This window comes from Poecilia formosa, unplaced genomic scaffold (assembly GCF_000485575.1).
Source record: "Poecilia formosa unplaced genomic scaffold, Poecilia_formosa-5.1.2 Scaffold41, whole genome shotgun sequence".
Taxonomy (NCBI): domain Eukaryota; kingdom Metazoa; phylum Chordata; class Actinopteri; order Cyprinodontiformes; family Poeciliidae; genus Poecilia; species Poecilia formosa.
Window position 1 is genome coordinate 134,009 of NW_006799980.1, and position 25,571 is coordinate 159,579.

Consider the following 25,571-nt stretch of genomic DNA (forward strand, 5'->3'; position numbering starts at 1 on the left):
AAAAAAAAAAAAAAAAAAAAAAAAAAAAAAAAAAAAGAAAAAAAAATCGAATAACAAATAATTCATGTTTCATTCCACTGATTTTCAGCGCATGTTGGTGTTTGGATCTGAAATTGTTTTCCCCACTGCGCCGACCAAGAAAGGTAGGCTTTCTGTTTCAGTTGTGGTGATCAGAGTCAGAGCAAATGTTTGGAAATTAAGTATAAGTTCTCTGGAAAGGAAGTGATATTAAGTTTTGGGAAGAGAAGTACAAATATAGTGTTTATCCAGAGGTGGGCAGAGAAGCCAGATACTACTCAAGTAAAAAAAAATAAAACGTAAGAGAGAATAAAAACTAAAATATTATATTTGGAGTTTACTTAACGGAGTAACTGTTTGATCTCAATATCTAATTATACAGAGAAAGATATAGAATATTCCCCAAATTCTGGTATTTAAAAAAGTTTTTTTTTTTTTAAGTGTACATCAATACCATGTTTCCAAGGTGACAAGTAGAAACCTAATTTTCTTTCAGGTTTCCCACTTTTACCTTTACTTTTTAAACTTTTTAAAACGGTTGTAGGCAGAGTTTGGGAGAGTATCCCCCCGCTCCCCCCCCAAAAAAGTGGATTTACTTCTGTATATTTTTGCTCAAGTAAAAGTAAAAAGTATCCGTCTAAAAGTATTTTGTAAAAAGTCTACTTGACCAACTGATCATGACACCTGTTTTAATTTGTAAACATGATGTCATAAGACATATAATAAAATGAAGCTATGTGTACAAAAAATTAATAAATACATGGTTGCAAAATAACAAATTCACTTATGAGATGTCCTGACCAGGAAAAAACTTCTCACCAGCTTTAGTAGAATAGCACATTTCTCTGTTCTTGAGCAGGATGTACAGGCTGTTAGTCTTTTTGGCAGCGCTGAGTGATGACACACTGAACCTTTTTGCATATCTGCAATCATTTGAGTTAAGTGTGCATGAAGGACTGCGAGTCCTGAGGAGATCCTCTGATCCAGTATGTTCCTGGCTGCATGTTTAGGGTAATTTTCCAGCTGGAAGGTGAAACCCTGCCCCAGTCTTAAACATTTCCCACCTGAGCCTCTGATCTCTGCAGCTCCTCCTACTTAAACGCGTTTGAATATGTTTTTTTTGCCAGGCATCAGTGTTTCCTCCATGTGAACACACTGAAAGCCGCTTTTTTTCCCCTTCGGTTTTGGTTCTCCTCCCAGTTCTTACCACATCTGGCCAAGAATGCAAGTTCCCTTTTCGTCAGGGCGGATGGCTCCATCACCGCTGCATCACCAGCTCCAGCTCCAAACCATGGTGAGTCCCTGCTACACCTGCAGTGGTTGACCTGCGACAAGCTTAAACCTCCCTTTTCTCAGACTCTTTTCTCTCGTCAGCCGTTTAGCAGGCTAGCATGACGATTTGCTGAATGATCGCTGATGCAGTTTGTAACTCGAGCAGCGCAGTCACACCTATAAACAGCTGGCTGTGCTTGGGGATTCATGCAGCAGTGTCATCATAGCAGAGGATGAAGTAATCTGCCCCCCTACCCCCCCCCAAAAAAAGGGAGACTTGCATAATTCCCCAGTTGCTGAATTGTTGGCGGGACTCATCATGTCATCATGTCTTCATTACTCTTGAATTATCTCCGTCGGATGTGTTAAAAGGTAGCTCAAGATAAACACAGACACTTCCTCTAAAACTGTGATAGCAGCTGAGGTTTAAACCACATTTAGTATTTCTGGCAGTTCATCCTCGGGGTGTATAAACAGCTGCCACGATAAAACCGTAATGAAGCTTCTTTCTTTCTTTTTTTTTTTTTTATGACTTCAAGTTGGAACGTCTTCCTTTTTTTTATTATTATTATTTTGGAAGAAACAACCCAAGACAGGCTGAATATCTTTCCAGTTGCCGTCACCTGGAGTCGAGACAGGAAGGGTGGATGCCAACAAGTTCGAGCAACCTATACGCAATTATATATGGCCCAACAACGCTTGTCCTCCTACACCTAAAGTTTTTGCAATAGGAGCCCACATGTCTCCGTGATGAGCTCACGGGCCCAGCGGTGTTGCAGCAGGTTTGCAGCTCTGCACTGTAAATTCACTGAGAGGTAACAGGATGAGTGGGTGGTTGAAGAATGCAAAAGGCTTTTAAAGCGAGACCCAGATTTCATTTATCGAACGAATGAAGCCAAACCAAGCTGCGCCTGTACTGAAAACATTCCTGAGCCTAATAACCGGTTGTGTCACTCAGTGTTTGGGCCACTTTCCTTCAAGCCACTTTGGAGAGTTCTTGAGCAGGTTGTTTAAGGTCTCAACTAGATTTAGCTCTGGACTTTGACTAGTCCACTTCAGAATCTTCTTTTTATTTTATTTTATTTTATTTTATTTAGCCATCCAGATAGAAAACGCAGGGTTCCATTAATTACAGCATTTCGTCCAGATCTGGATCACCACACTGATCATCACACTACCATCACCAACGTGTTTGGCTGTAAGGAAAATGTTGCTGGTTTCACGGCTGACGTAATGGGACGCAGACCTTCAAAAAAGCACGACTTTTTTGTCTCATCTGTCCACAAAATATTTCCCCAAAAGTTTTGTTGATCATCCAGATATTTCTTGGCTCCATTTGGTGGCTTTCATGTTGAAAATCCTCCATAGGATCTATTTTCTGCTCAGTCTCTGTACATTGGCCTTAACAGAGGTGAGTAAGTCTTCATCGGCGCAGACAGAGTGTCTGCACAGCATCGCATGAGACTGAATAACATTATTACCAGCTCATTGCTGTTGGATTTGAGTATCCAGCAGTATATTTACTACACTCAACAGAAATAGCTGCAGGACAATATTGTAGAGAAAACAAGTGCTTCACAACAATATTCACAAATCAATCAAAACTCGTCAATTCATCAGCATCTGTGCATTTTACTCGTCTTTGCTGAACTTAAAGGAAGCGTCGTCCCGTTTCTTCTGTCGTAGGTGCTCCCTCACACACAACTTTGACCGGGACAGACAGTGGGGCTTCTGTGCTCAGTCTGTTGGTGAGTGTCCTTTTTGTAATCGGACTGGAGGTTTCACTCACTTCCTCCGTTAAAATGTTATTTTCCTTCCTTTTCCAGGTGCGTCTCGCAGAGAAATCGATCCCTGCCGCTGGAGGAATCCCTGTCAGAACGGAGGCGTCTGCACAGCGATCCCACAAACGGGATCTTTTCACTGCTCGTGTCCCGAGAACTTCACCGGGAGACACTGCGAGCAAAGTTAGTCAGCGCTCATGTTTTCTGCTATGGTTGGCTTAATGTTCAGCAACGAAAATGATTCATTTCTCATAGACTTCTAAGCATTTTGTTATCTTTAAACCACAAACTGCAGAGTATTTCACTGGGATTTTCTGGGACAGGCCGACACAAAGCGATGGAAACGGTGACGTGACAGGAGAAATGACACAATAGTGTTGACATTTAATAATAAAAAAAAACAATATCAGTGTTCATTTGTAGACAGCTCACATAAATCAAAGCATTGTGGAACCGGTCTTTGCAGCCACATTGTGTTTTCTACACAGAGCAGAAAGATTAATTTTGGTCTTATTTAACCTGAGCAACTCGGTGACAAGATGCAAACATGACTACTGGCTTTCTGTCAGCATTGGCTTTCTTCTTGCCACTCTTCCATAAAGGCCAGAATTGTAAATTGTAAAAGTACTGCTTATTTATTGGTTTAGATATTTTTTAGTTATGAAGACATAGAAAAACGTGTTGCTTTTTTTTCATTTCACGGTTTTGCACTACTTTGTGTTGGTACCACATTAAAATATCCCCAAAATTACAGCAAAGTTTCTGGTTGCAATGTGAAAAACTGTCAAAAAAAAAAAAAAAGTCCTAGGAGAATGAAGAATGAAGGCTCTTGTGAAAGACTATTACATAAAAGGAAATTTTATTTGAATGTTCCTTTTTTCCCCATTTATTTCATAAGCTTTGCAAAAACAAAAAAATCATTGCATTCATTCTGGTTTTTATCATACTTTTGATCGCAAGCCAACAATTTGAGAGAAATTCCAGTGTTTACTTAGTTCTGACTCACTTGTTACTAACGTTTCCTCATTTCTAACACATGCAGTCAATGCAACAACAGCAAAAAAAAAAAAAAAGCTCAGCCACTTAGCATGCATTTCACACAGCTCATCCATCCTCGCTACGCTCCATTGAGCCCTTTAATCTCCTCTCACGTTTCCACCCGCTGCCTTTTCAGAGAAGTGCTATGAAGCCTCACACCTGCGGCACTACAACATCGGAGAGTCTTGGGGACGAATTCACCTCCGTAACGTGGAACGGTGCACATGTGAGGCGGGGGAAGTCAGCTGTCAAAGCGTCCACTACACAAGTAAGATACGCTTTCTGCCTTTGCTGCCGTGCCTCGAGTGCGTCCTGTTTGTTGGCTGGTTGAGAAGCGAAACCCCAGGATGGGAGGTTGCGCTGACCTCAGCGGTGTTTTCTCCCTCTGACCTGTGACTTCTTTGATTGTGTCTACATCGAAGCATACGGAGACAAGCGTGAGGGAAGAACAGATTGAACAAACTGCTGCGTTGAATGAAAGGGATCACCTTCCCTCTTTTTCTGATGAGAATGTTTTTTCTTTTTCTTTTTTCAAACAACCTCCTCGGCAGTAGCAGCCCTTCCCTTTCTTTGATCGCAGCTCCATAGCTACAGGAGTAACCTTGCCTTTGAATAAAAGGCAGATTATGTGACTCACAGTGACTCAGGGTAGGTGTTATATAGAACACACCCCGCGGGTCCTCGCTGGGCTTTTTATCTGAGCGGAGGGATGTTCGTGGGAATTTGACAGATTTTCTCGCATGAAGAAGAGATCATCACTGGAGCGTTTTATACTCTCCCATGTGGTCCTTTTTTTTTTTTTTTTTGGTCATCATGCTATGGGCTTAAATTACATCAGTTCTGCCCAGAATAAAAGAAAAATCTGTTGACGCAAAGAAGAAAACAGCTTAATATTAAACTCAGTCTGAATACAGAGGCAAACATCATAAGAAGGCCAAAAAAAGGTTGGTTGTAAAACAGTAAAATAACAGTGGGATATGAACGGATCGATCATCTTCTGTTAATAGTGATGAGTAAGGCCACTACAACTAATGAAGATCCAAAATCCATCCGACCATCATCTTGCCTACTCAGCTGAAACCTGACAGTTCTTGTACACAGTCATTAACATCCTCCTCAAAGATCGCAAGCCCATAAATGGTCACTGCGGAAGAAGTTGGGCGTTCGCTATCGAAGCACGTTAACGGAAGACTGAGTGGAAGGAAAAAGTGCGGTTGAAACAGTTGCCCAGGCAGCAGCAGGCGAACCCCATTCAAGAGTTTCAGGAACTCCCACACAAGCAGACGCGTCCAGGACGTGGAGGTCTCGCTTTGCTTTTGTTAGGCCGCTCTTGAACCGGAGACGTTGGGCTGAATGGCTGTTGAAAGAGCCATGAGATGGGTTTGTTTGCCAGAGGAGGCAAGGAGAGGAGCCAGTTTCCCCCCCGGCCAGGACATGATTCATGAGAAGCTCAAATTAATTAATTGCTAGGGAGGTCCCTCAGCAGCAGAAAAGACGTTACTCAAAAGTTACTCTTTTTCCACCTGAGCCACACCTACTTCAGATTTCCTAGAGTCACACAGCGGTGTCAGGATTCCAGAAAATAGTGGAGAGCGAGCTGCAAGAACTCCCAAACTCTCTTTAGATTAAAGCAAATACTGCACTTTATGTGGACATCAATGTAAGCCTCGTTTTACAAACTCATTCTCATTTTTGGCCATATTATCACCACCATAGATGTTCTCAAGGACCAGTTTTATGAGACTGTATCGAGAAAAGCTATTAAACAGTTGAAATATTAATAAAAACATGTTTCTGCATTCAAAAAGTTCTTCTTAAAATGAAATAATATTGAACATCTTTTCACATTGATCAGTCCCTCTGGGATTTTGTGATTTATTACTTTTTTTTGTTGTTGCACTTTTTCGCATTCAGAAAACAAATTTTGTGGAGCTAATTTAGAAATATTTCTAAGGAATTTTTCAATATTTGCACTTGTGCGTGATGGTGAACGTGACTTTTTGTTACTTGGACTTAACTTGACATCAAGTCAGGCTGAGGCCGGATTTGTTGAACAAACTGGATAAGATGGAAGAGCTGCTCCACCGGTGAACAGCTCTAGGATGTTCTTGCTTCACTTCTCCGTTTATGCCATTCATAGGTCATGTGATGTTCTGTGTGTTTTCAGAGTGTCGCAGAAACCCTTGTAAAAACCAGGGAATATGTCGGCTGATCACGTCCACCGGAAAGGAAGTGTGTTACTGCAGAAATGGTTACGGTGGACCCGACTGCAGCCTCGGTAAGTAACCAGTAACATGACTCCGTTTCACTCAAAAATGTAACAAAATTATGAATAAAACCTCCCTTCTATGTGCTGCTTAGAATATAAGTGTTTCAATGTTCTGGTTTTTCACAGGTTCATGAATGTTGTGTTAATTATAGTGGCAGGCGAGGATACAAAGTGACATTTTCTCTCAGCTGACTTTAGTTTTCGCTGGGATAAATCTGATTTCGCTTCGTGTGTCTCTGCCCGTGGCGTGTGTTTGTGCAGTGCCGGAGACGAAATGCTACAAAAGCAGGGGCACGGGCTACAGAGGCATTGTGGGCACCGCCGAGTCCGGCGCCCGGTGTCTGCCCTGGAACTCCGACCTGCTCTTCGACGAGCTCCACCTCGGCACGGTGAACGCGTCGGCCCTCAAAGGTCTCGGGGAGCACGCCTTCTGCAGGTGTGTGCACCCAGAAATGGAAATTAATAAGAGAAGTCGGAGGTCTTATCAGGAAAACCAGACTCGCTTTTATATTTCCTATAAATTCTAATTGAAAGCAGACATTGCCAGCTTTCTTTTAAAAGCCCTGCGCTAGCAAAAGCGGCTCGCTCCTTACCTCCAGTGGATGAGGCCACACACCGGGAAGCGTTAACAACTACCTTCAGCGTTTGAGAAGCGCACGGCGACAAAAGAAAAATAAAATAAAATAATCTCTGACACAGTTGCTCTGTGTCCGGTTCCCACTGTTTTTCTTTAGCCTTTCTTGTTGCCATGACTACCTCGCAGCAATACGGTACACCAACATCAAACGGTATGTGTTGAAAAAAAACGTCCCAGACGTCCAAGAGACCATTTTAAGAATCGGTAAAGAAAGCCTTTTAGGCTACATTCTGATAACAAGAAAGAAAATCCTTCAAAGACCTAAACACAGTTTTGTTTTTGTTATGTGTGCTTACCCTGAAAAACCGACATGAGAAGGTGGGCCTCTGTGTTGCGTAACCCGCTGCATCTGTGTTGTGCACAGAAACCCAGATGGGGACGTGAAGCCGTGGTGCTACACAGTAACTGACAGCGCCATCTCCTGGGAATACTGCAGCGTCCCCTCCTGTGTGACGCCAGATTGGCAACAGCTGACAGGTACAGAGGAAACGGCGTTTGCTGAATTACAAAAATGGGCCTTCTTGTGTGTAAGGCCTGGACATCAACATGATGTCGAAAACAGGAAGAAATGCTCAGAGGAAATGAGAAAGAAAGCACATTTCATGACAAGCAAGATGTAAAATCCTTGAAAAATGTTGATAAATAAAAAAAAAACGATACAAAACCTCTACCTCTGCTGACGGAAAGTAATTTGGTGGACAAGCATAATGTGGATGGTATATTTATCCATAACAGCCTTAGAATCTGATGACCTTCCCTTCTAATTCTACCTCTTTAGTTTAGCCTTACCGTGGTTCAGCATCTGAGGATATTTATTCAAAACATAACTTTAAGTTATTCACAGAAGATGTGCTTATTCACAGATTTCTTTTTGTAAAGCGCATCGAAAGAAAATGCAGGTTATAAGACCAGTGTTCCTCAGTGCTGTATCCCCAAACACAGTCGGTTCTGGACATCCGGCAAACAGGAATCCCTTGGACCAACTTCATTTTTTTTATTTTTTACCTTCACTGGTTTAATGAGTTAGAAATTAAAATGTCGCTCTTGTAGCTTCACCCGTATCGAGACAGGATCACGTTTTCCATCTGTCGTATACGGAGTCTGTAATCAGCTCTTTGGCTCACTTAATATACTAAATGGTGAAATGTTGTCCTGTTTTTATTGTTTTTAATTTTCTTACCTCTAAAAACAAAACAAACACCGGTAGACCCACCGTTGCCCCCAACAGAGGCATGGAAAGCTGTAGAGTTTAGCTTCTGCAGAAGTGCGAACACGGTTTAAACTGTGTTTTGACATACCTGCTGTCTGGACTGTTAAAATAAGGAGTTACGAGCATCTTTAGAGGGAATCTCATCATGGGGGTTAAAACAATGAACCATAAGCTATATTTGACATGTTTGATTTAAGAATCGTTAAATCCCGTCCATCGTCTTTACAAAGCTGCCGTGGGTGAGAGGCCGAACTGTTAAATTTGACCAAAGATGCAAATTGATCTCACACACTTGAAGTGCACCACAATGTAGCAAAAATCAACACAGAAAGGAAAATGCTAAAAGCAGACCTAAATCGTTGAAAAAAGAACCAAATTGCTGTGCAAAGATGCACAATGACCCAAAACAACCCTCAGAGTCTGAATTTAATTTCTCTTGAGAAAAAGTATGTTTCAATGGCTTCTTTTTTAACACAGAAGATGTGAACTTGTGGTTAGTTGCTTTATCATAGCAAGGCAAATATCTGGTGAACTAAATTCGTATTAGTCTTAACCTTAATCTTCAAAAATGTAATATCATTTCACCCACACGTTTTCATTTTACCATCTCAAGGCATTCAAGTCCCTCTGTATCGCGACTCTTGATTCATCGACCCGGTGACACTTTGTCGCTTGAGAATAAGCCCGGCGCTCCATCATGCACCCAGCCGTTTGATTAAAGACCTTGGCGTTTTCCGATCTGAAAGAGAAAAACTGAAAGCCCACTGAGCGCCGCTAATCTCCTCCGAGCCGCGCCGCAATCAAAAGCAAGAGTTTATCTAAGGAGCTTTTCCTCGAACCTGGGCTCAGCCAGATACCGCGGGGCAAGAATGAGGCATGACTCACCCCGAATCAACACGTCATGTCAGGTGCAGCTGAATGTTTATGAGCCGAGTGGGATCTGGCACAGTCGGCGCACCGTCGCGATGCCAGGGGTATGCACAGAATTCACAAGCTTCTCCGAGCCGCTCTCCAGCAGACGATTTGCATAGAGACAGAGGAGGCTTTGTCTCTCTTAGAGGATGCTTGTAGCAGGAAGGAGGCCAGGAACGTCACTGGGAAGGAAACTACCAGTAGAGCTGTGAAGATGTTTCAGATCTTCAATGTAATCATTTAAATCAAGGATAAAGAAAGTAAAAAAACAAACAATTTTTTAAATGTAAAATGACCTGCTAAAGGTTCTACCACAGCATTTAAATCAGGCTTTAAGTTTGTACTTTGACTAGACCACTCTGAAACTTCATTTTATTGTTGTGATTTGGCTCATTGTCCCACTTTGCGATCCAAGTCTGCTTCAGCTTAATGTCACAGATGGTTTTCTGGTAGAGATCAGATTTCTCGTCTCTCCTCGGGAGGCTCACTAGTGTCTCCATCTTTTATGCATTTATGGATAACGACTCACTGTGGTTCACTGAAGTCCCAAAGAAATGACCTCATTTATTGGGATCAGGGAATAACTTGATGCTGTTTTTAAAGAGCTTTTAGCTCATCTTAAGTTGTCGACCATGTAAATAGTGAAACTCCACTTTGCAGAAAAGGTGCTCAGGGTTTCCCCCGGTGTATTCTAAGCCTGGCGGGTCAACAGGCTTTACTTGCATCCCCACCAGGCTAAGCATCATTTATGTATTTTAGTTTTTTTCATGTTTGCCTTTTTTGTTGTTAATAATGTCTACGTAATCATCTTTAAACATTTTTAAACTCAAAAATCAACGTCCCTCGCGCCCCCAACACCGGGCTTAGCAAGTTTTCTGGAGTAAACCCTGGTGCTTAATTGAAAAGCAATTACTTTTCACCCAGTTGTTGGCTAGTTTGGATGACTTTTGTCTGTTGATCATCAACTGAAAAACCACAGCTTGCATTTAATCTGATTATTTGTGTGTTGTATTGATATTTGTTAGATGAGCCGAGGCATTCGTTTATTTAGAGAGCTACAGTAACAGCTGCGTCTTGTTGCTTGGAATATTTATTTGCTTTAACCTTCTTTTTTTTTTTTTTTTTTTTTTTCCAGTTGCTTCTCGACGGATTATCCCATTCAACGCCCTGCCTAACATCAAAAAGCCCAACTCCTCCAAGCGAGTCGGAAATCCTGTGTGCGGTGTAAAACACAAAAAGAGGTTAGCGGTTGCCAGGGGTCGGATATTCGGAGGAAACGCAGCCCTGCCGGGAACTCACCCGTGGATGGCAGCCATTTATATCGGCCAGTCTGATTTCTGCGGCGGCAGTCTGATCTCCTCCTGCTGGGTCCTCTCTGCTGCTCACTGCTTCTTCAGCAAGTATGCAGTGCAGTTGAGCTGCACTACTTATTAAATATAAACTGAAAAATATATAGATATGTTCTTTTTATACAGATATTTTTAACAGAATGTGAAAAGGGAAGCATTATATTCTGAACACTGTTTTAGAGGGTTGTAGATGGGGATTTCGTTTTCTTAATCCAAGAGCTTCAGAGTCACAAAACCTCTTCCTAAATTCACGCTGGAGAGATCATTCTTTTGTGATGGTCTGGTTTCAGACAGACAAGCTCGTTTGCATATGGAAAATGTATTATTTTATCGTGACCCTGTGTTGCTTATAGCTGATTTAAACTGATTTTCCCCCTGCAGCCCTCTGAAGTCTCAGCTGCGCGTGGTTCTCGGTCAGCACCACTTCAACACCACCGGTCCCAACACTCGGACTTTTGAGGTGGAGGACTACGTCTTCCATAAACGCTTCTCCATTTTTAACCCGACGCTACACGACATCGGTAAGCAGCCTTGCACCGTTGATGACCTGGAAAAGTTCCTCCTTCTTGCATCCAATAATCAAATAAAATGTAGGAAATAAACTAATTTTCGGAGCATGATTCAACGCAGCGCAGTCCAACAAGCAGCTTGTAAAACGGTCTCCCCGTGCTCGCCATTAAGCGCCAACTTATTTTATTTTTTTAATTTTTTAACGTCTGCTTGTGTGCCGCCCCTCTTCATAACCCCCTGAGCGACTGCCCATCGTCCTGTATCAAAAACCGCCTCTGTCAAGCACGGATTCGGTTACAAATGTCCCAGCGAGTCACTCCAGTTTGAACAAACGCCGTCCTTGTTTAGAAACACTCAAATGAGTTAAGACCCCTGCTCTGCGTCACTCGGCAGCTGTGCTTTTTACTGCCGGGCGTTGCCCCCAGAGTCCTCCAGTCTCCCACTTTCTTCAGCTTTCTAACCCATTTCGTAAGCTCATGTTTGTGTTTTTTTTTCTCTCTCTCTCTTTCTCTCAGTTCTAATCAAGCTGAAAAAGCAGGACGGGCGGTGTGTGAGGAGAACCCCGTTCATCAGGCCCATCTGCCTCCCAGAAAAGAGCATGAAGTTTCCCGCGGGCTACTGCTGCGCGATCAGCGGCTGGGGACGCATGCGTGAAAGTGAGTGGAATCGGCACTTAAGAGGAGTTTATTAACTTTACTGTTTATTTATTTTTTATTATCTTCTACATAATTAATGAGCTGTTTGTGGTTTCGACTTTACAGAGGCAAATGGTTACTCTACTCTGCAGGAGGCAGGAGTCAGGCTGGTTTCTCATGACGTCTGCAAGCGGCCACAAGTGTACGGGAACCACGTCACCGACGACATGATCTGCGCGGGACTCAGTGGATGCGTGGACGCGTGCCAGGTAGGCAGCGCATTCAGACGAGCGGGGAGTGATTGGGAGGGTCAAAGCCTCCACTGTGAGTCGAGCCTGCAGGGATTGCTGGGCACATCGTGAGGAAAAACCGTGAAAAGTTTGTAGTAAATGGTTACAGTCTGATCAAAAGTATCCATGCCACGTTTTCCACATTTTGCCACACTGCAGAATCAGCTTGAATCTGACTATTCAAGCTAATGCGTGATGTGCTTTACAGGGATTTAGAAATTATTTCCAAACAAAATCTGAAAAAACAGTGTGGTGAACATTTCTATTTAGGCCCGCCTAAATAAAAATCAGTGTAAGATGCCTTAAAAAATTCGCCGTGTTTTGATTCACTCGGATTATTTTTGCCACATGTTCTCAGTGTGACTCGGATCTGGGCTTCATTCATGCTCATTTATGTCTTTGAGCTAAAACGTGGTCGTCCTGCAGGTGACAAAATCAACAAGTTAAGATAGAGTTGCACAATTTCCAAGGAATATTACACAGCAACACTAAGTGGAAAGTCTTAGACCATCACGGCGAACACACTACATGAACTTTAGCATTTCAGGCAATGAAGATGTTCATCAGGTGAGGGCATCAACGCCAGTTAAAGTCTATTTAACAGGCCAGATTTATGTGACTGATATGCGGCGCATGAATGCATCACACTAAAATCTAACATTCCACCAAATATATCATCCAAGCATTCTTGTGCAATCGCAATATTGCACACATTAAAATGCGATGATGGGTGTAATTCCATATTTTGTGCAGATTAAGGTCGAGAGCACCTCCAGGGCATCATTTTGTATTATTTTTTTCAATAAAAACGAACTATATTGTTTTTTTTTAAGTGCCTAGTAAAGAGGCAACACAATAAACAGGCAATATGGTCTAACACTGTGAAGAAAAAAATAAACATTCACATTTTATTTTATCTTGTTTTGGAGGAATTGAAGCGAAACATTTTATATGTGCGATTTTCTTCGTTGAATTATTAAATTCAGGGGAAACGAATAAAAATTGACTTCAATCCCCCTCGAGTACAGGAAGTGATGCTTCATCATGATCTATTTTGGGAAATATAAAATCCAGGCTTGACCTCCTGCTTCAGTTTTAGTTCAAACCTTCTGCTTTCTAATTAAACGTGGCAGCACATGAGATTCTTTGGACAGAAGTGGAAGTTTCTGAGGCATCTTCACCGACACACCAGCCACTCGAAGCGTTTAAACTCCGTCCTCTCACAGCGAACGTCAGAGCCGACTGTTTATACCTCGCTGGCGGAGAGCAATTTTTAGTGATGCATCGGGTTTCAAGTGTGTGACTCAGTTGTTTGCATGCGAGAGCTTTGATCGGTGCATGCATGTTTACACGCGTGAGCTATGTCCACTTATGTGCTTCCTCAGGGCGACTCTGGAGGCCCGCTGGCTTGTGCGAAGGGTGATGTCAGTTTCCTGTACGGGATCATCAGCTGGGGCGAAGGCTGCGACCAGCCGGGAAAACCTGGAGTTTACACCAGAGTGGTCAATTATCTCGACTGGATCCATTCCGTGATTAAACGGAAAAACGGGAAAACATGACAGTGTGTCACCTGGACTATCAGCTCAACATCTTACTTGTATGTTTCTATGCTGTTTTTGGAAGAAAATAGAAAATATATATATATTTTTAACTGTGAAATACGTTGTGACTGAATATGTTTTAAATTACTTGACAAACCGTGAGTCTTTAAGACCAATAAAAAAGTACTTTAAACAAAACAATTGCATCGAAACATGTTTTTATCTGCACGACGACGATCAAAATCTTCTGCTTCTCTGATTACCCGTATTTTAAAAGCTGAAGTTGAATTTCCTCCCATTTTTTTTGTGGAACCTATGAAAACATTTTGATCAACTTAAAATGTAAGAATCCTTGAAGAAACCGTGAAACAGGAGGTGAAAGTCATGTTTAAAAACAAAACAAAACGGGATTTAAACTCATCCCAATGGAATTGCGGTAGACAGGGAGGTTTAAGTCCAAAAAAAAAAAAACCCAAAACACAAATTGAGGTAAATAATATAAAATGACAATATTGGGTTCATAAAAGAGGTCAAAGTAACCGACCTCTTTTACTCGAACTGACAAGAAGAACAAAAACAAACAGATTTACCTAAATGAGACAAATGGGAAACTTAAATACTGGCTGATCAGCCCACACAAACACAAAGAGGGGGGAACACACACAAACTGAACTGAACGAATAGCGTAAGAAAATCCCATTTCTCCTTCTCATTGTTTTGGTACGAACCAGTCCTTGTCCTGTCCTTGCTCTGCCCCTTTTCCACCTCTTCGATTCCCCCTGATGGATTGGAGCAGATGGCACGGAGGTAACAAAAAAAAAAAAAAAAACAGGGATTAAATCAAGTCATAGCAGAGTGTGACGGATCAGGGAAGAAGTTGTGGAGAAGATAAAGTTGGGTTAAAAAACAATATTCCGGCCATCGTGCTCCACATGAGCATTTTGAGCAAGGAGAGCATCACTCAGAAAAAGAAAAGAAAAAAAACACCTACAGGGTCCACAGTGGAACAGTCTGTCGCCCTGAAAAGTCCAACAGAAGAAGACGGGACATCTCGTCACCACCGAACCCACCGGTGGGCCCTGCGTGGACGGCTCCTCCTCTGCAGGGCCCAAGCCAATTAAAATTCTTGAAATTGTCTGAAATCTTAGGGAGAGAAGAATGCAGTGCAGTCCTAGCAAACGAGCTAGTCGAGTCCCCTCTGACTGGACAAGCATAAAGACCATATGAAACATGTGAATTTGTGAACCGTGTGGTAGCTTGTAATCCACCAGTGCTCCCAGCAGCAGCAGCAGGTGGCTCAGCCCAGTCCAGGTGGCAGCCAGGAGTTTAACACCGGCTGCTGGAGCCCTGAAGGACGGACGGACGGACAGACACCAGACCCCGGTCATGGCATTCCTCCCCCGCCTCCCCTCCTCCACGTGCCCCCCTTGCTGTGGGTGGAGGGGCCTGGGGGCATAGCGACCAGCGCAGCTATTTTGAAAGTGACCCCCTCATTCAGGCAGCGACTCTGCAGCTGTCAGGAACCATGACTGAAGATGACGGATTCTGTTGTCGTGGAGGGATACGCCAGACTCAGAGATGGGAAAAAGGTGCTCGGGTTTTTTATTTTATTTTATTTTTATTCGCTCCAGGGAGAAAACAAAAATCTCAATAACTTCCGCAAACACGCTTGTGTAAAACTTTTTGTTTTCCTTTCACAGTGGAGGACTAGGTGGCTCGTGTTTCGTAAGCCGTCGCCTGTAGCAGGTAAGAAACCACCGATGTGTTGTTTACTTCTCACACCTGTGCGCAAGTTTAGTTTAGCGCCACATTGGAGAAAAATCGTAGTTTTGGACTTGAGCCGTAATTTACGGGCATGTGTGGCGTTTTCAAACGTTGGCAGTTTGAGCCTGTAAGTTTTGGTAATGGCACATCTTTCTAATATGCAGAAAACGTAAAACACTTGAGCAAGGCGGCGGTGGAAGGATGATGGTTTGGCGTGTAATAGCTAGGAAAATCAAATCGATCTGTTTGTATTCACCAAACACAATAAATTAAAATTTATTCTCAAAATTACAGCACGAGGCGTTCACAGATTTGATATTATACTTCAATATATCTGTTTACCTTAAAGTGCCTCAAGGTGAAATTGGTTGTGAATTGGTGCTAAACCGAATTATGCTAATTTAGCTGAAATTGTGTGTGTGTGTGTGTGTGTGTGTGTGTGTGTGTGTGTGTGTGTGTTTTAAAGCGTCCCCTCTTAAAGCTGTGCTCATTTTGCTTGTTTGAGTTAGAAAAATAAACGGGTCTCACAGTTATGATATAATGTTGACTTGGAGCAAGAAGGTCCCGGTTAAAATCCTGGCCTGGGATATTTCCGCACTGTTTGAATGTTCTTCCCGTCCACGGTTCGGGTTCTGGTTCTGGTTCTGTCCGGGTACAGGTTACTTGGTTTCCCTAAATTGTTTTGCAGGTTTATTAGTTGCCTACAATCCTACAAGAATATGTGGATATAGACAAAGCATTGATGGAAAAATTCAAAATCACAATATATATATAATCTAATAATATATATGTGATTGACATATGTGACACTTTTCAACATTTCACACTGTAGGATTGTTGCTGCATTACTGCTCAGCTCAATGCTTAATACAATTTACCTGACTTTTAAACTTTTAAAATGTAACATGGTCTGTAATGAAACAAAGAAGTTTAATTTGATTCCTGTGCAGATTAAAGCTCTTTGGGTGTCATGCGGGGCATCTCAGTGCAGTGTGTGTGTGTGTGTGTGTGTGTGTGTGTGTGTGTGTGTGTGTGTGGAGGGTATATAGAGCTGCACAGCTTAACATACTGCACAGGTTGAGTGGTGCTCCTCCTCAGATCTTTGATGTCAGTGTTGTTACAGCTGTCTGCACTAAGGTCTTGTTTTTCTAAGTGTGTGTGTGTGTGTGTGCATGTGTGTGTGCGTGTGCATGGGTGTGTGTGTGTGTGTGTGTGTGTGTGTGTGTGTGTACGCGAAGTACAGCAAAATGCGGACACACTTTTTGTCGGTTGACACCGAGTTGTTCTTGAAAGGTGTCAACAGACTGGAGGACACGCCAGCGGCTACTGTCGGTCAGAAAATGGAGGCAGAGTAGAAATAAAAATATATGTTGTGTTTCAGGAGAGAAAACGTCTTGAATTATAAATACTTCTCATCAATTATTTGATAAAATTGCCATCAGTATGTGAAAAACAAGTCTGCTCTTTCTGTCTGTCTCCCTAAGTGTTGTGTTTGATGCTCAAATCAAATCCAGTATCCAAGCATCAGCGGTGGTTAGCACCTCTCAAACAGGGACAATATATCATATTTGTAATAAGAGATTCTTTCTCTCATTATTTTAGTATTTAAAGAATATGAAAATGAATGCATTCAATAATTGTACCTGAAAAGAAGAAAAGCTTTGTCTGTTTTAATGTCAGTGTTTTTTTTTGTTTTTTTTTACCTGATGCGTGTAAATCTTATTTCAACTGTTTTTAACTAAAACAAGTCATTTAGACGTGTGCACCTCTAACCTCCAGTATTTATTTATTTATTTTTACCTCATCCTGTGTGAAACTCTTTGTCTCTCCGCTCCAGACTGCCTCGTTTTAGTGGTTTTCAAAGACAAATCAGACAAACTCCAGAGCAACAAGGAGAGGGCGAGCGTCACCTTGGAGGAGATCTGCGGCCTGGAGGCTGGACAGTGGTATGAAGGCGTGGCGTTTACTCTGACCGTCCTCTGCCTGAACCAGGTCGCGCTGCTGGGCTTTGACAGCAGGGAGGCCCTGCAGGCGTGGGAGCTCCGCCTGCGCTACGGCCTCGGAGAGGGTGAGGACCAACGCACTCCCAAACGTTTCGTCGTTCCTTCTCTGTAGTGAAATCACAGAACTTTGGCAGCTTCAGTTTCAGATCGCCAAGCAAGGAAACTTATGCATTTGTGAGCATGAAAAACTTTGATCTGATTGGAACCAATAAGGATTTCCCGTCTGATACCTACGTTTTTTTTTGTTTTTTTGTTCGTAAATACTAGAACAAAAAATAAGAATGAATGAGAAAATGCATCCCTGTGTGATCTTCAGCATGTCTCCCTCATGTTTGTCTGATTTTAATTATATTTAAAATAACCGAGTCAGAGGATCTAATGTTTGCTTTAGCTATAAACCGAATATGGCGGCAGTTCTTATATTTTGTTTGTTTGACATATTTGAATAAGACTTTATATTTTTTTGGTGTCGGACCTGCTGACCGGCCACTCAGACCTAATCATAGGGAAACTGTCAGATTCTGATCTCTGTCTCTTTGATTGCTGAGTTTCTACTCGTTTTAACTTTGCAGTTCAGACTTTAGAAATATAAAAAAGACTTAAATAAGAACTGGGGGTGTAACGATGCACAAAAATCACCGTTTTGTTTATACTTCTGTTTTAAAGTCTCTCTTAAAGCCTTGGTTCTCTTCAGTCAAAAGAAACAAATAAAAAGTGGCATTCATAAAACTCTCTGAAGATTTAGCTGTTGATTTTGCTACGTGAAGCTAAATTCATGTTGGCTTTTTTTTTGTTTAACTTCACAAATGATCAGAAAGGCATATTTTAGAGGATTATAAAACCTGAAATTAGAATCGGATAATCGAACAACTGAACCAGTGTTGAGCAGAAATAATAGACAAATAATGAAGTCAGTTATCTGTATTTAAATGAGTACGTCATAAAATTGTTTTACCAGTGAACAGTCCCACTTAGATGTGTGTGAAAGCACATTTAAGACACCCTACAGTCTTCTGATTAAACTTAATATCAAATAATAACAACAAACTAAACGCAGCACAAGTGAATGTTTCCATTGTGGTGATTTGTAACTTTAAATTCTTGTATTCAGACCATCTATTGTAGAACTTATGACAACCCGTCTTTGTGCATTGAGCATTTCTGGCATTGCAGTGAGACTCACTGCCGTGTAACCCTGTGGAGCTATTATATAACCTACGTAGAAACTAATAATAGCATTGAACTGTTCATCAGTTGGCAGCTGAATTGTAAATATGTCTCTGATGACAGTCCTGTTGGAGGCGACTTTGCAAACGATGCCAGAGAGAAATTACGTCACATTTGTTCCTCCGAGTTTTGGTGTTTTGTCAGATTACGATCGCTGCTTATTTTAAGTAGGTAAAACTTTATTTCGACAGCAACTTTCAAATGTAGCAAAGCGGCTCACAGTAAAAATGGGCTTAAAATGAGTTGAAATGTAACATAAACGAGGACAGAGTCGATAAACCGGTCTGACATTATAGAAACTTAAACTAGTTAAAACGGTTCTGAAAGTGAAGACTGAGATTTTAAAATTCATTTTAAAAGGTTTCAAAGGTCCAGGAGAAAACAAAGTATAACTAGAAACTTCAAGTAAAGCCGTTTTTGTGGAGCGGCTTTATAAAAAGGCCAGACTAAAATTTGTTAAACGGCTCCCGTTTCTCAAAAAAAGAAAAAGAAATGAGCTGTTCTGTCACTACCTTTTCAGAAGCCCTTGACATTAAAAGGATCTTGGAGAAAGACCTGTAATTTAATAATTTTTAAACCGTGTAGGATCGAAATTGCATCTTTTTTTTCTTTTTTTTATTATTTCCAATAACGGCTCATCAACGGCATGCTTGAAAGAGCTCCACTTGTTAAAAGTGAGAGTATTGAACGTTTCTCCAGAGCCTGTGTGTGCTTGTGGCCTTCTGCTTAATGCCATGGAGTGGAAATCATCCAAACCTGCACAGATGTCACCTGCCAGCCGTTCCTCCGCCATGTTGGCCGAGGGCCAGAGCGCCTGGCGCTTCTGTCGCCTTGTGTGCCGCCGTATGAATCTCTCCCAGCCTGAGTGATGACGAGAAGCCGCTGGCCAACCCTTTGTCATCGTCACCAACGTTAATCTCATCTGTTTGTCTCGGGTTCCTTATTAATCCCGCACCTGTGGAAAGCTGCAGAAACTTTGGGTTGGAGAAGCACAAGCTTGTTGATCAGAGTTTGCTCTACTCCTCCGCTCAGAAACGATTTTCCACTTCAGACTTTTGTTTTGTTCCTCTGATTTTCTTGCGCGCATTATTCACGTCCAAGACGTTGGACAGCTGATTGAAGTTTTGCATCCATCGCTGCTCCGTCTAAGCTTCTCCGTCTGCTCAGTTCACAGATTCGGCGTCGGGGTTTTACCAGGGACCAAGCTGGAGAGCGGACCTGCCACTCTCCACCTGTGCAACAACCTTCTGGCCCTCGTCCGGGACTTTCCTCCCGTCATCATCGGCCACTGGAACCTGCCGGACCTGCGCAGATACGGACCGGTGCCGAATGGATTCGTGTTTGAAGGGGGAACAAGATGTGGATACTGTAAGTAGATTTCCATGCAACTCTGGACTTAAAGAACCCTTCGAGGCGGACCTTTGTTATTTTCTTATTAATGCAAACTTTCTCTCGTTAATTCTCTGATGAAGATGTGTCAAGCTTTTTATTTTTTTCCCCCCAAAGTTTCCTGTTGAAGTGTTAGCTTCAAGTTGTTTTTTTTTCTGCTATTAGTCGTGTGAAGTACAATTCATCCAGCGTTGAGAAATGATTGAAGGGACACAACAAAGCATGTGCTCTGCTTTTTATGATTTGGTTATTAAAACCATGTGGATAAGGATATAAAATATAAAGTTTAATCAGATGTTTCTCTCCTCTTGTCAAATCTGAGTTCTCTGAACTTTAGTGTCAGGATGGAGGATTTTTGGCTTCAGGCTTTTATTTTTTTATTTTTTTCCTTCTTCTTGTCCATCTGGTCTCCCTCAGGCAGACACATTAACCAAGACAGCCTTCAGATGGATTTTATTATGAACCAGAATTTTTTAAGAGTACATCCACAGATTTCTCCCCAAGAAGACATTTTCAAAGTGATTGTTTTGTAGCTTTTTCTTTGAGAAATCTACGTTGGTAACTTTTGTTTTCATATGCAATTTTTTGTTGTTTTTTTCTCTGTAGCTTGAGCTTCAGAAATTGTTTTTCTTGCTAGTTAGATTTGATTTCTGTCATTTTTCTTTGATCACCACAACATGACATGCAGCTCTGTGTGTAGAAGTTGTAGCTCATTGCAGCGACTCCTCAATGTTTCTCTTGACTGACATTCAGAACAACTTTAGCCTCATTATTCCAAACATTGATTGTATTATTGTTTAATTATTTAGGCATGAAGACGCTATTTTAATATATTAGAGCATTCGGCCTGAATACAGGGAGCATCAATGACCTTTTAGCCTGTGAAGAATCTATGGGGAAAGTAAGAGTCCTCACTCCAAACCTTTATTTCAGAAACTACACGTCTATTCAAAATATCTTTTTCCTTGTTGAGAAATCAATTTTAATGAACAAACCAATGCCTTGTTTTCTAAATATGGAGAAAAATGTTTCAAAATGCATGATTCGGGGTTTCCCCCAGTGTATTATAAGCCTGGCGGGCCACCAGGCTTTACTTGTGCCCCCACCAGGCTGAGCATTGCAAATTATTTAAAAAGTCTTTTTAAAATGTTAGCATTTTTAAGACTTTGTAGTTGGTATTCAGGTATTAATCTTTCAATAACAGATAATTATCAAGGGATATTTTCAAATTTCCTTTCAACTTTAAACATTTTTTGACTCAAAAAGACGACGGACCGCTGGATGAATGACCATCCTCGCACCCAACCACTGGGCTTAGCAGGGTTTCTGGGGGAAACTTGATGATTACTTGTACTTTAAATCTCCCTAAAAGAGACTGGAACGAACTCTGACTATGTTGTATGGTCAGGTTTGCCCTGCAGCATGATGCTTTAGAGGTATTGCACTGCAATACCTCTCAAGGCATCCCTGGTGCGTTTGAGTCTCCAGAGCCTCGGGCTCAACAAGCTCAGAGGATGAAGAAGGGGGATCGAGATGAGAGTCTCGGCTCAGCTGACAAAAGATGGACGGGCGGATAAATCCAAACAAACCAAAAACAAAGATGTTTGGTTGCTGGCGAATTTAGTTCTGCAAAGCAAAGAATTGACTTAAAGCAGCTAGGATTGGGAGTGAGGAAACATACGGCAACATTAGACATTTTCTTTTACGAAGCAATCTAATGTTCCTACATTTAAAAAAAAAATGTGAATATGAGGAGAGTGGTGAAACTTTCCAGCAACAGATCCACATAAAGAAAACCCACCAGGCGCTGCTTTTACCTTCACTTACAAAACAACAAGTACAATCTGGTGATGTAATCTCTGGGTACAGTTTATCCGCAGCAGCTCAGGCACGAGTGAAGCTGAAGCTTCTTCTTTTGGCAGCTCACTAAGCTGTTGTCTGTGTCCTCTCTGCTCCTTTGTGGGAAATATGAGCCGAGCCGCTCTGCCAGAACCTCTCAAGGTTCTGCTCAGTGTTTTCTGCTAACAATGGGTGTTCAGCTTAGCGCTTCAATGAAAGCAGCAAAGGATTCAGGTTAATACATTTTCACTTGACCTCAAATTTTGTATGCATGTTCTATTAAATGCAAATTTAGATCAGAGTAGTTTAATTTCCCAAATTACCGTAAGCTTCACTTACATGAGTTAGATTTTTAGCTTTAATTGTTAATTCTCTTTAATCTTGGACAATAATGTTCAGCATTTTTACTGCCATTAGCTGATATATTTCATCTTAAAAGGTCAACACATTAATAAGTAATGAGAATAATCTTTGACTGCCTGGTTATTTTCCAAATAATGCCAGTGATTGATTTAAAACAGGTGAAATGATAATTATTTTTATGAATAATTGATCATATCGCATATGGAAATATACCGCAGACTTTTTTTTTTCAGCTCTGTGAATCATATTTGCCTCAATAGAGGAAACGCGTCTTCAAGCTCACTTAGTTTTTTTGCTCTAAAATAAACTTTCTTAGGTTTCATCAGAATTATTTAATTATGTTCAGAAGATTTATCTATGTCAGGAATTCACACATGAACTCAAATACACTTTTCCAGGAAACACAGCTTTTAATAAATATATAACCTTGGTGAACAGTGTGCTGGATTAACATCTATCATCATTAATAATTAGCAATAAAATTACACTCTGTATTCTGCGACCTGCGTCTCTTTGTCACATTGTTGCGCTTTGTGGTGTTTTTTTCCCCTTGAAACGGTGGAACTGTTTTGGTTTCGTTTCCATGTTTTCTCTAGGACAATTTCCATAAATCATATCATTCTGTGCATAATACAGAAACAGGAGTGTATGGTCACTTTCATGAAAATTTCCAGATCAGTTTTGCGGTGAGAGTGGTTCAAAACCCACACCGGGCCTCGGGTGATCGGAGGAAATGAAGCTACGTTGCAGAATCATTTCGATTAGGCCTAATGAGCTCTGAGCAGAGAGAAGATGCGCAACATCACTTAAGAAATGAATACAGCATAAACATATACTGGACTGGATAGTTTAATTTGAACAGCTGAGAGCTTTTAGGACCTCGTCCAGCACCTCTGAAATGTGACTGTAGATCATAGTAGTGCTGAGAAGAACTTCCATTTCGATTGTCTAAAGCACATCTGTAACCTACAGCAGCTTTGCTAGACGCTTTGAGAGACATATGTACTGGTTTAATCTTTTACCAGTTCACTAGCTTGGCTTGCTAAATGATAAATGGACTGGACTCAAAGTGCTTTTAAACTCCCAGATACATTTCTTTCCTTAGCAGCTTTGGGTTTGGTCTCTTGTCCAAGAACACTTCAAGCTGCTGGGATCACACTCACTACCTCGCATTTCTTTAGTAAGGACTCAGCAAAGCTCATGATATTCATAGGTTGAAATGGACAAATAAAAGCCTTCATCTTCCTAAATCCACTGAGATTCTGTCGCAGGACTTGGTAATTTATCAAATCCATCAAATCTGATGGAGGTTTACAAAAACAAGTGAGCAAAAAATAAAATAAAGCTGACGTTGACTTACACCAACTGGTGAACCTGAGCAGGCTGAATTGCAAAGGCACCACACACTTTTCAGATTTTTAACATAGAGCTAAGAACCATGTACTTTTGCTGCTGCTGACAGAAACTCTTGGCTCTTGACTGCCTGTGAAGATCCAAGCGAAGCTCACACCTCCTACCTCCTGAACCGGTTTAATAAGTTCTGCTGCTTTTTATAGAGACAGTGTTTTTGTCACTTGTTGAGGCAGAGACCAGAAGGGTCCACTTGAGTTTCTGTTTTGCTTGCTTTTACTCTGAATAACGCGAGCCAAATAAACTCTGCCACCTGTGCTTTGTGGTTATTTTGCACTCTGGCTTTTTGGCGGCGCACCTGACGCTCTTCGTCTGCTAATAAAAGTTCGACTTGTGGGCGTACAGTCGCGGGTTTCAGGTTTCGTAAACAGCTAGTTCGCTCGTCTGGACGAGACACGTCTTGATTAGATAACACAACAGCGAGCGGCCTGCAGATTCTCAGTTTCAGCCGGCGCAGACATTCGAGCAGACTTCACTGCTGACCTTTGACCTCTGTGGGCATTGGAAATGCGATGTACAGGGGTGGTCTTGAGGAATGGCGCGACCTATTTTTTTTTATTGTTTGTGTCTCGAAGCGGACCGGCAGCTGTACAGTCAGAGATCTCGGAGACCTTTGACCTTACAAAGGTTTTTGTTTTCTTTGAGGCTCCGAGCTGAAAGACGGGCGTTTTAGTCTCAGTCTGCTGCATTTCTTCTGATGTTAAATTTAACGGTGACGTGCTGAGCGTAAGGATTGTCACCGCAGAGCTTTTAGTGGCAACTTGGCAGTGAAACCTATGTCAGCTTTGAGGTTTATTACTTGTCTTTGGACCATCTGTGTGTCTGAAATGGACTCATTAACTGGAGCCACGGTGTACGATTTGCCTCTGGATTATTTGGAAAGTATAAACTATTAATTTAAAACATTTTAGTAGTGTCTTATAAAGGCCTTAGCTGAAATTTAATAACTTTAAATCCTGATAAAGCCCACATTATCTACAGATGGTAATGGGTGTGTTTTTGTTTTTATCTGATGCGAGAAATCCTCTTGCTGTTATGGAGTGCAAAGCAGGACCTGAAGCGGAGAGGAGGCAGGAAGTTAAAAAATAAACTATTTACTTTAACAAAAATCTAAAACTGAAAACTCATGAGAACCAAAAGTCAGGAAGAATAACGAGGACCAGAGGAGATGCAGGAGGAAACGGTAGGATCCGACACTGAACCAACACTGAATTATATTTAACCTGGAGAGGTGACTACTGAACAGGGAGTTTGGTTAGAAACAAGGGCGCAGCTGTGATGAAAGAATGAGAGAAACGTTTGACAGAATGCACGGGAAACATGGGAAACAATTACAGAAACGTAAACAAACCAGAGACTCTGGCCAGCATAGGACATGATTAAGATTCAAACAAAACGGAAGACCAGAGAACACAAAGGAAACAAATATAGTAAAGTCAGTTTTTCACTAACGATTGTCACAAAGAGCTGAAAATACATTTGAAGAACAAAAGTTGAGAACTAAAAACTGAACATCAGTTCAGTTTTTAGATTCCTTGAAACTGGAATCTTTTTCAAGGGGATATATATGTATATATATATATATATATATACATATATATAAAACCTATATGATTATTTTTGCCAATATGTCTTGTATTTAAAGCAGAACCTCATGAAGATATTAGCATGGTTTATTAGCCAGTTGATGGATATTAGCATGGCTTATTAGCCAGTTGATAGATATTAGCATGGCTTATTAGCCAGTTGATAGATATTAGCACGGTTTATTAGCATGGTTTATTAGCATGGTTTATTAGCCAATTGATAGATATTAGCATGGCTTATTAGCCAGTTGATATTAGCACGGTTTATTAGCATGGTTTATTAGCATGGTTTATTAGCCAGTTGATGGATATTAGCACGGTTTATTAGCCAACTGATAGATATTAGCACGGCTTATTAGCCAGTTGATAGATATTAGCATGGCTTATTAGCCAGTTGATATTAGCATGGCTTATTAGCCAGTTGATATTAGCATGGCTTATTAGCCAGTTGATAGATATTAGCACAGTTTATTAGCCAGTTGATAGATATTAGCACAGTTTATTAGCCAGTTGATAGATATTAGCACA

The 25,571-nt window shown here is 41.4% G+C and overlaps 2 protein-coding genes across 5 annotated transcripts in view; both read left to right on the forward strand.

The window, feature by feature from the left end:
- The first annotated feature begins 8 nt into the window (after positions 1–8).
- On the forward strand, positions 9–13,570 carry hgfac (HGF activator). The gene is made up of 13 exons (XM_007551235.2): positions 9–143; positions 1,219–1,312; positions 2,977–3,038; positions 3,117–3,254; positions 4,246–4,377; positions 6,277–6,387; positions 6,640–6,814; positions 7,380–7,492; positions 10,273–10,537; positions 10,868–11,007; positions 11,512–11,652; positions 11,758–11,900; positions 13,307–13,570. The coding sequence occupies exons 1-13, from the start codon at positions 65–67 to the stop codon at positions 13,478–13,480; spliced, it is 1,767 nt and encodes a 588-aa protein (XP_007551297.1). The 5' UTR covers positions 9–64; the 3' UTR covers positions 13,481–13,570.
- Positions 13,571–13,665: 95 nt separating this feature from the next.
- The window catches only part of LOC103137485 (protein Dok-7), a 41,573-nt gene continuing 29,667 nt past the window's right edge, over positions 13,666–25,571 (forward strand). For 2 of the 4 annotated variants that reach the window (XM_016671105.1, XM_016671106.1), the window contains exons 1-4: positions 13,666–15,051; positions 15,163–15,208; positions 17,064–17,294; positions 19,624–19,824. In XM_016671105.1, the coding sequence (XP_016526591.1) occupies positions 14,998–15,051; positions 15,163–15,208; positions 17,064–17,294; positions 19,624–19,824 (532 nt within the window). In that variant the 5' untranslated portion in view covers positions 13,666–14,997. The remainder of the gene's footprint in view (positions 15,052–15,162; positions 15,209–17,063; positions 17,295–19,623; positions 19,825–25,571) is intronic. The other 2 variants (XM_016671104.1, XM_007551236.2) reach the window with 2 other exon arrangements.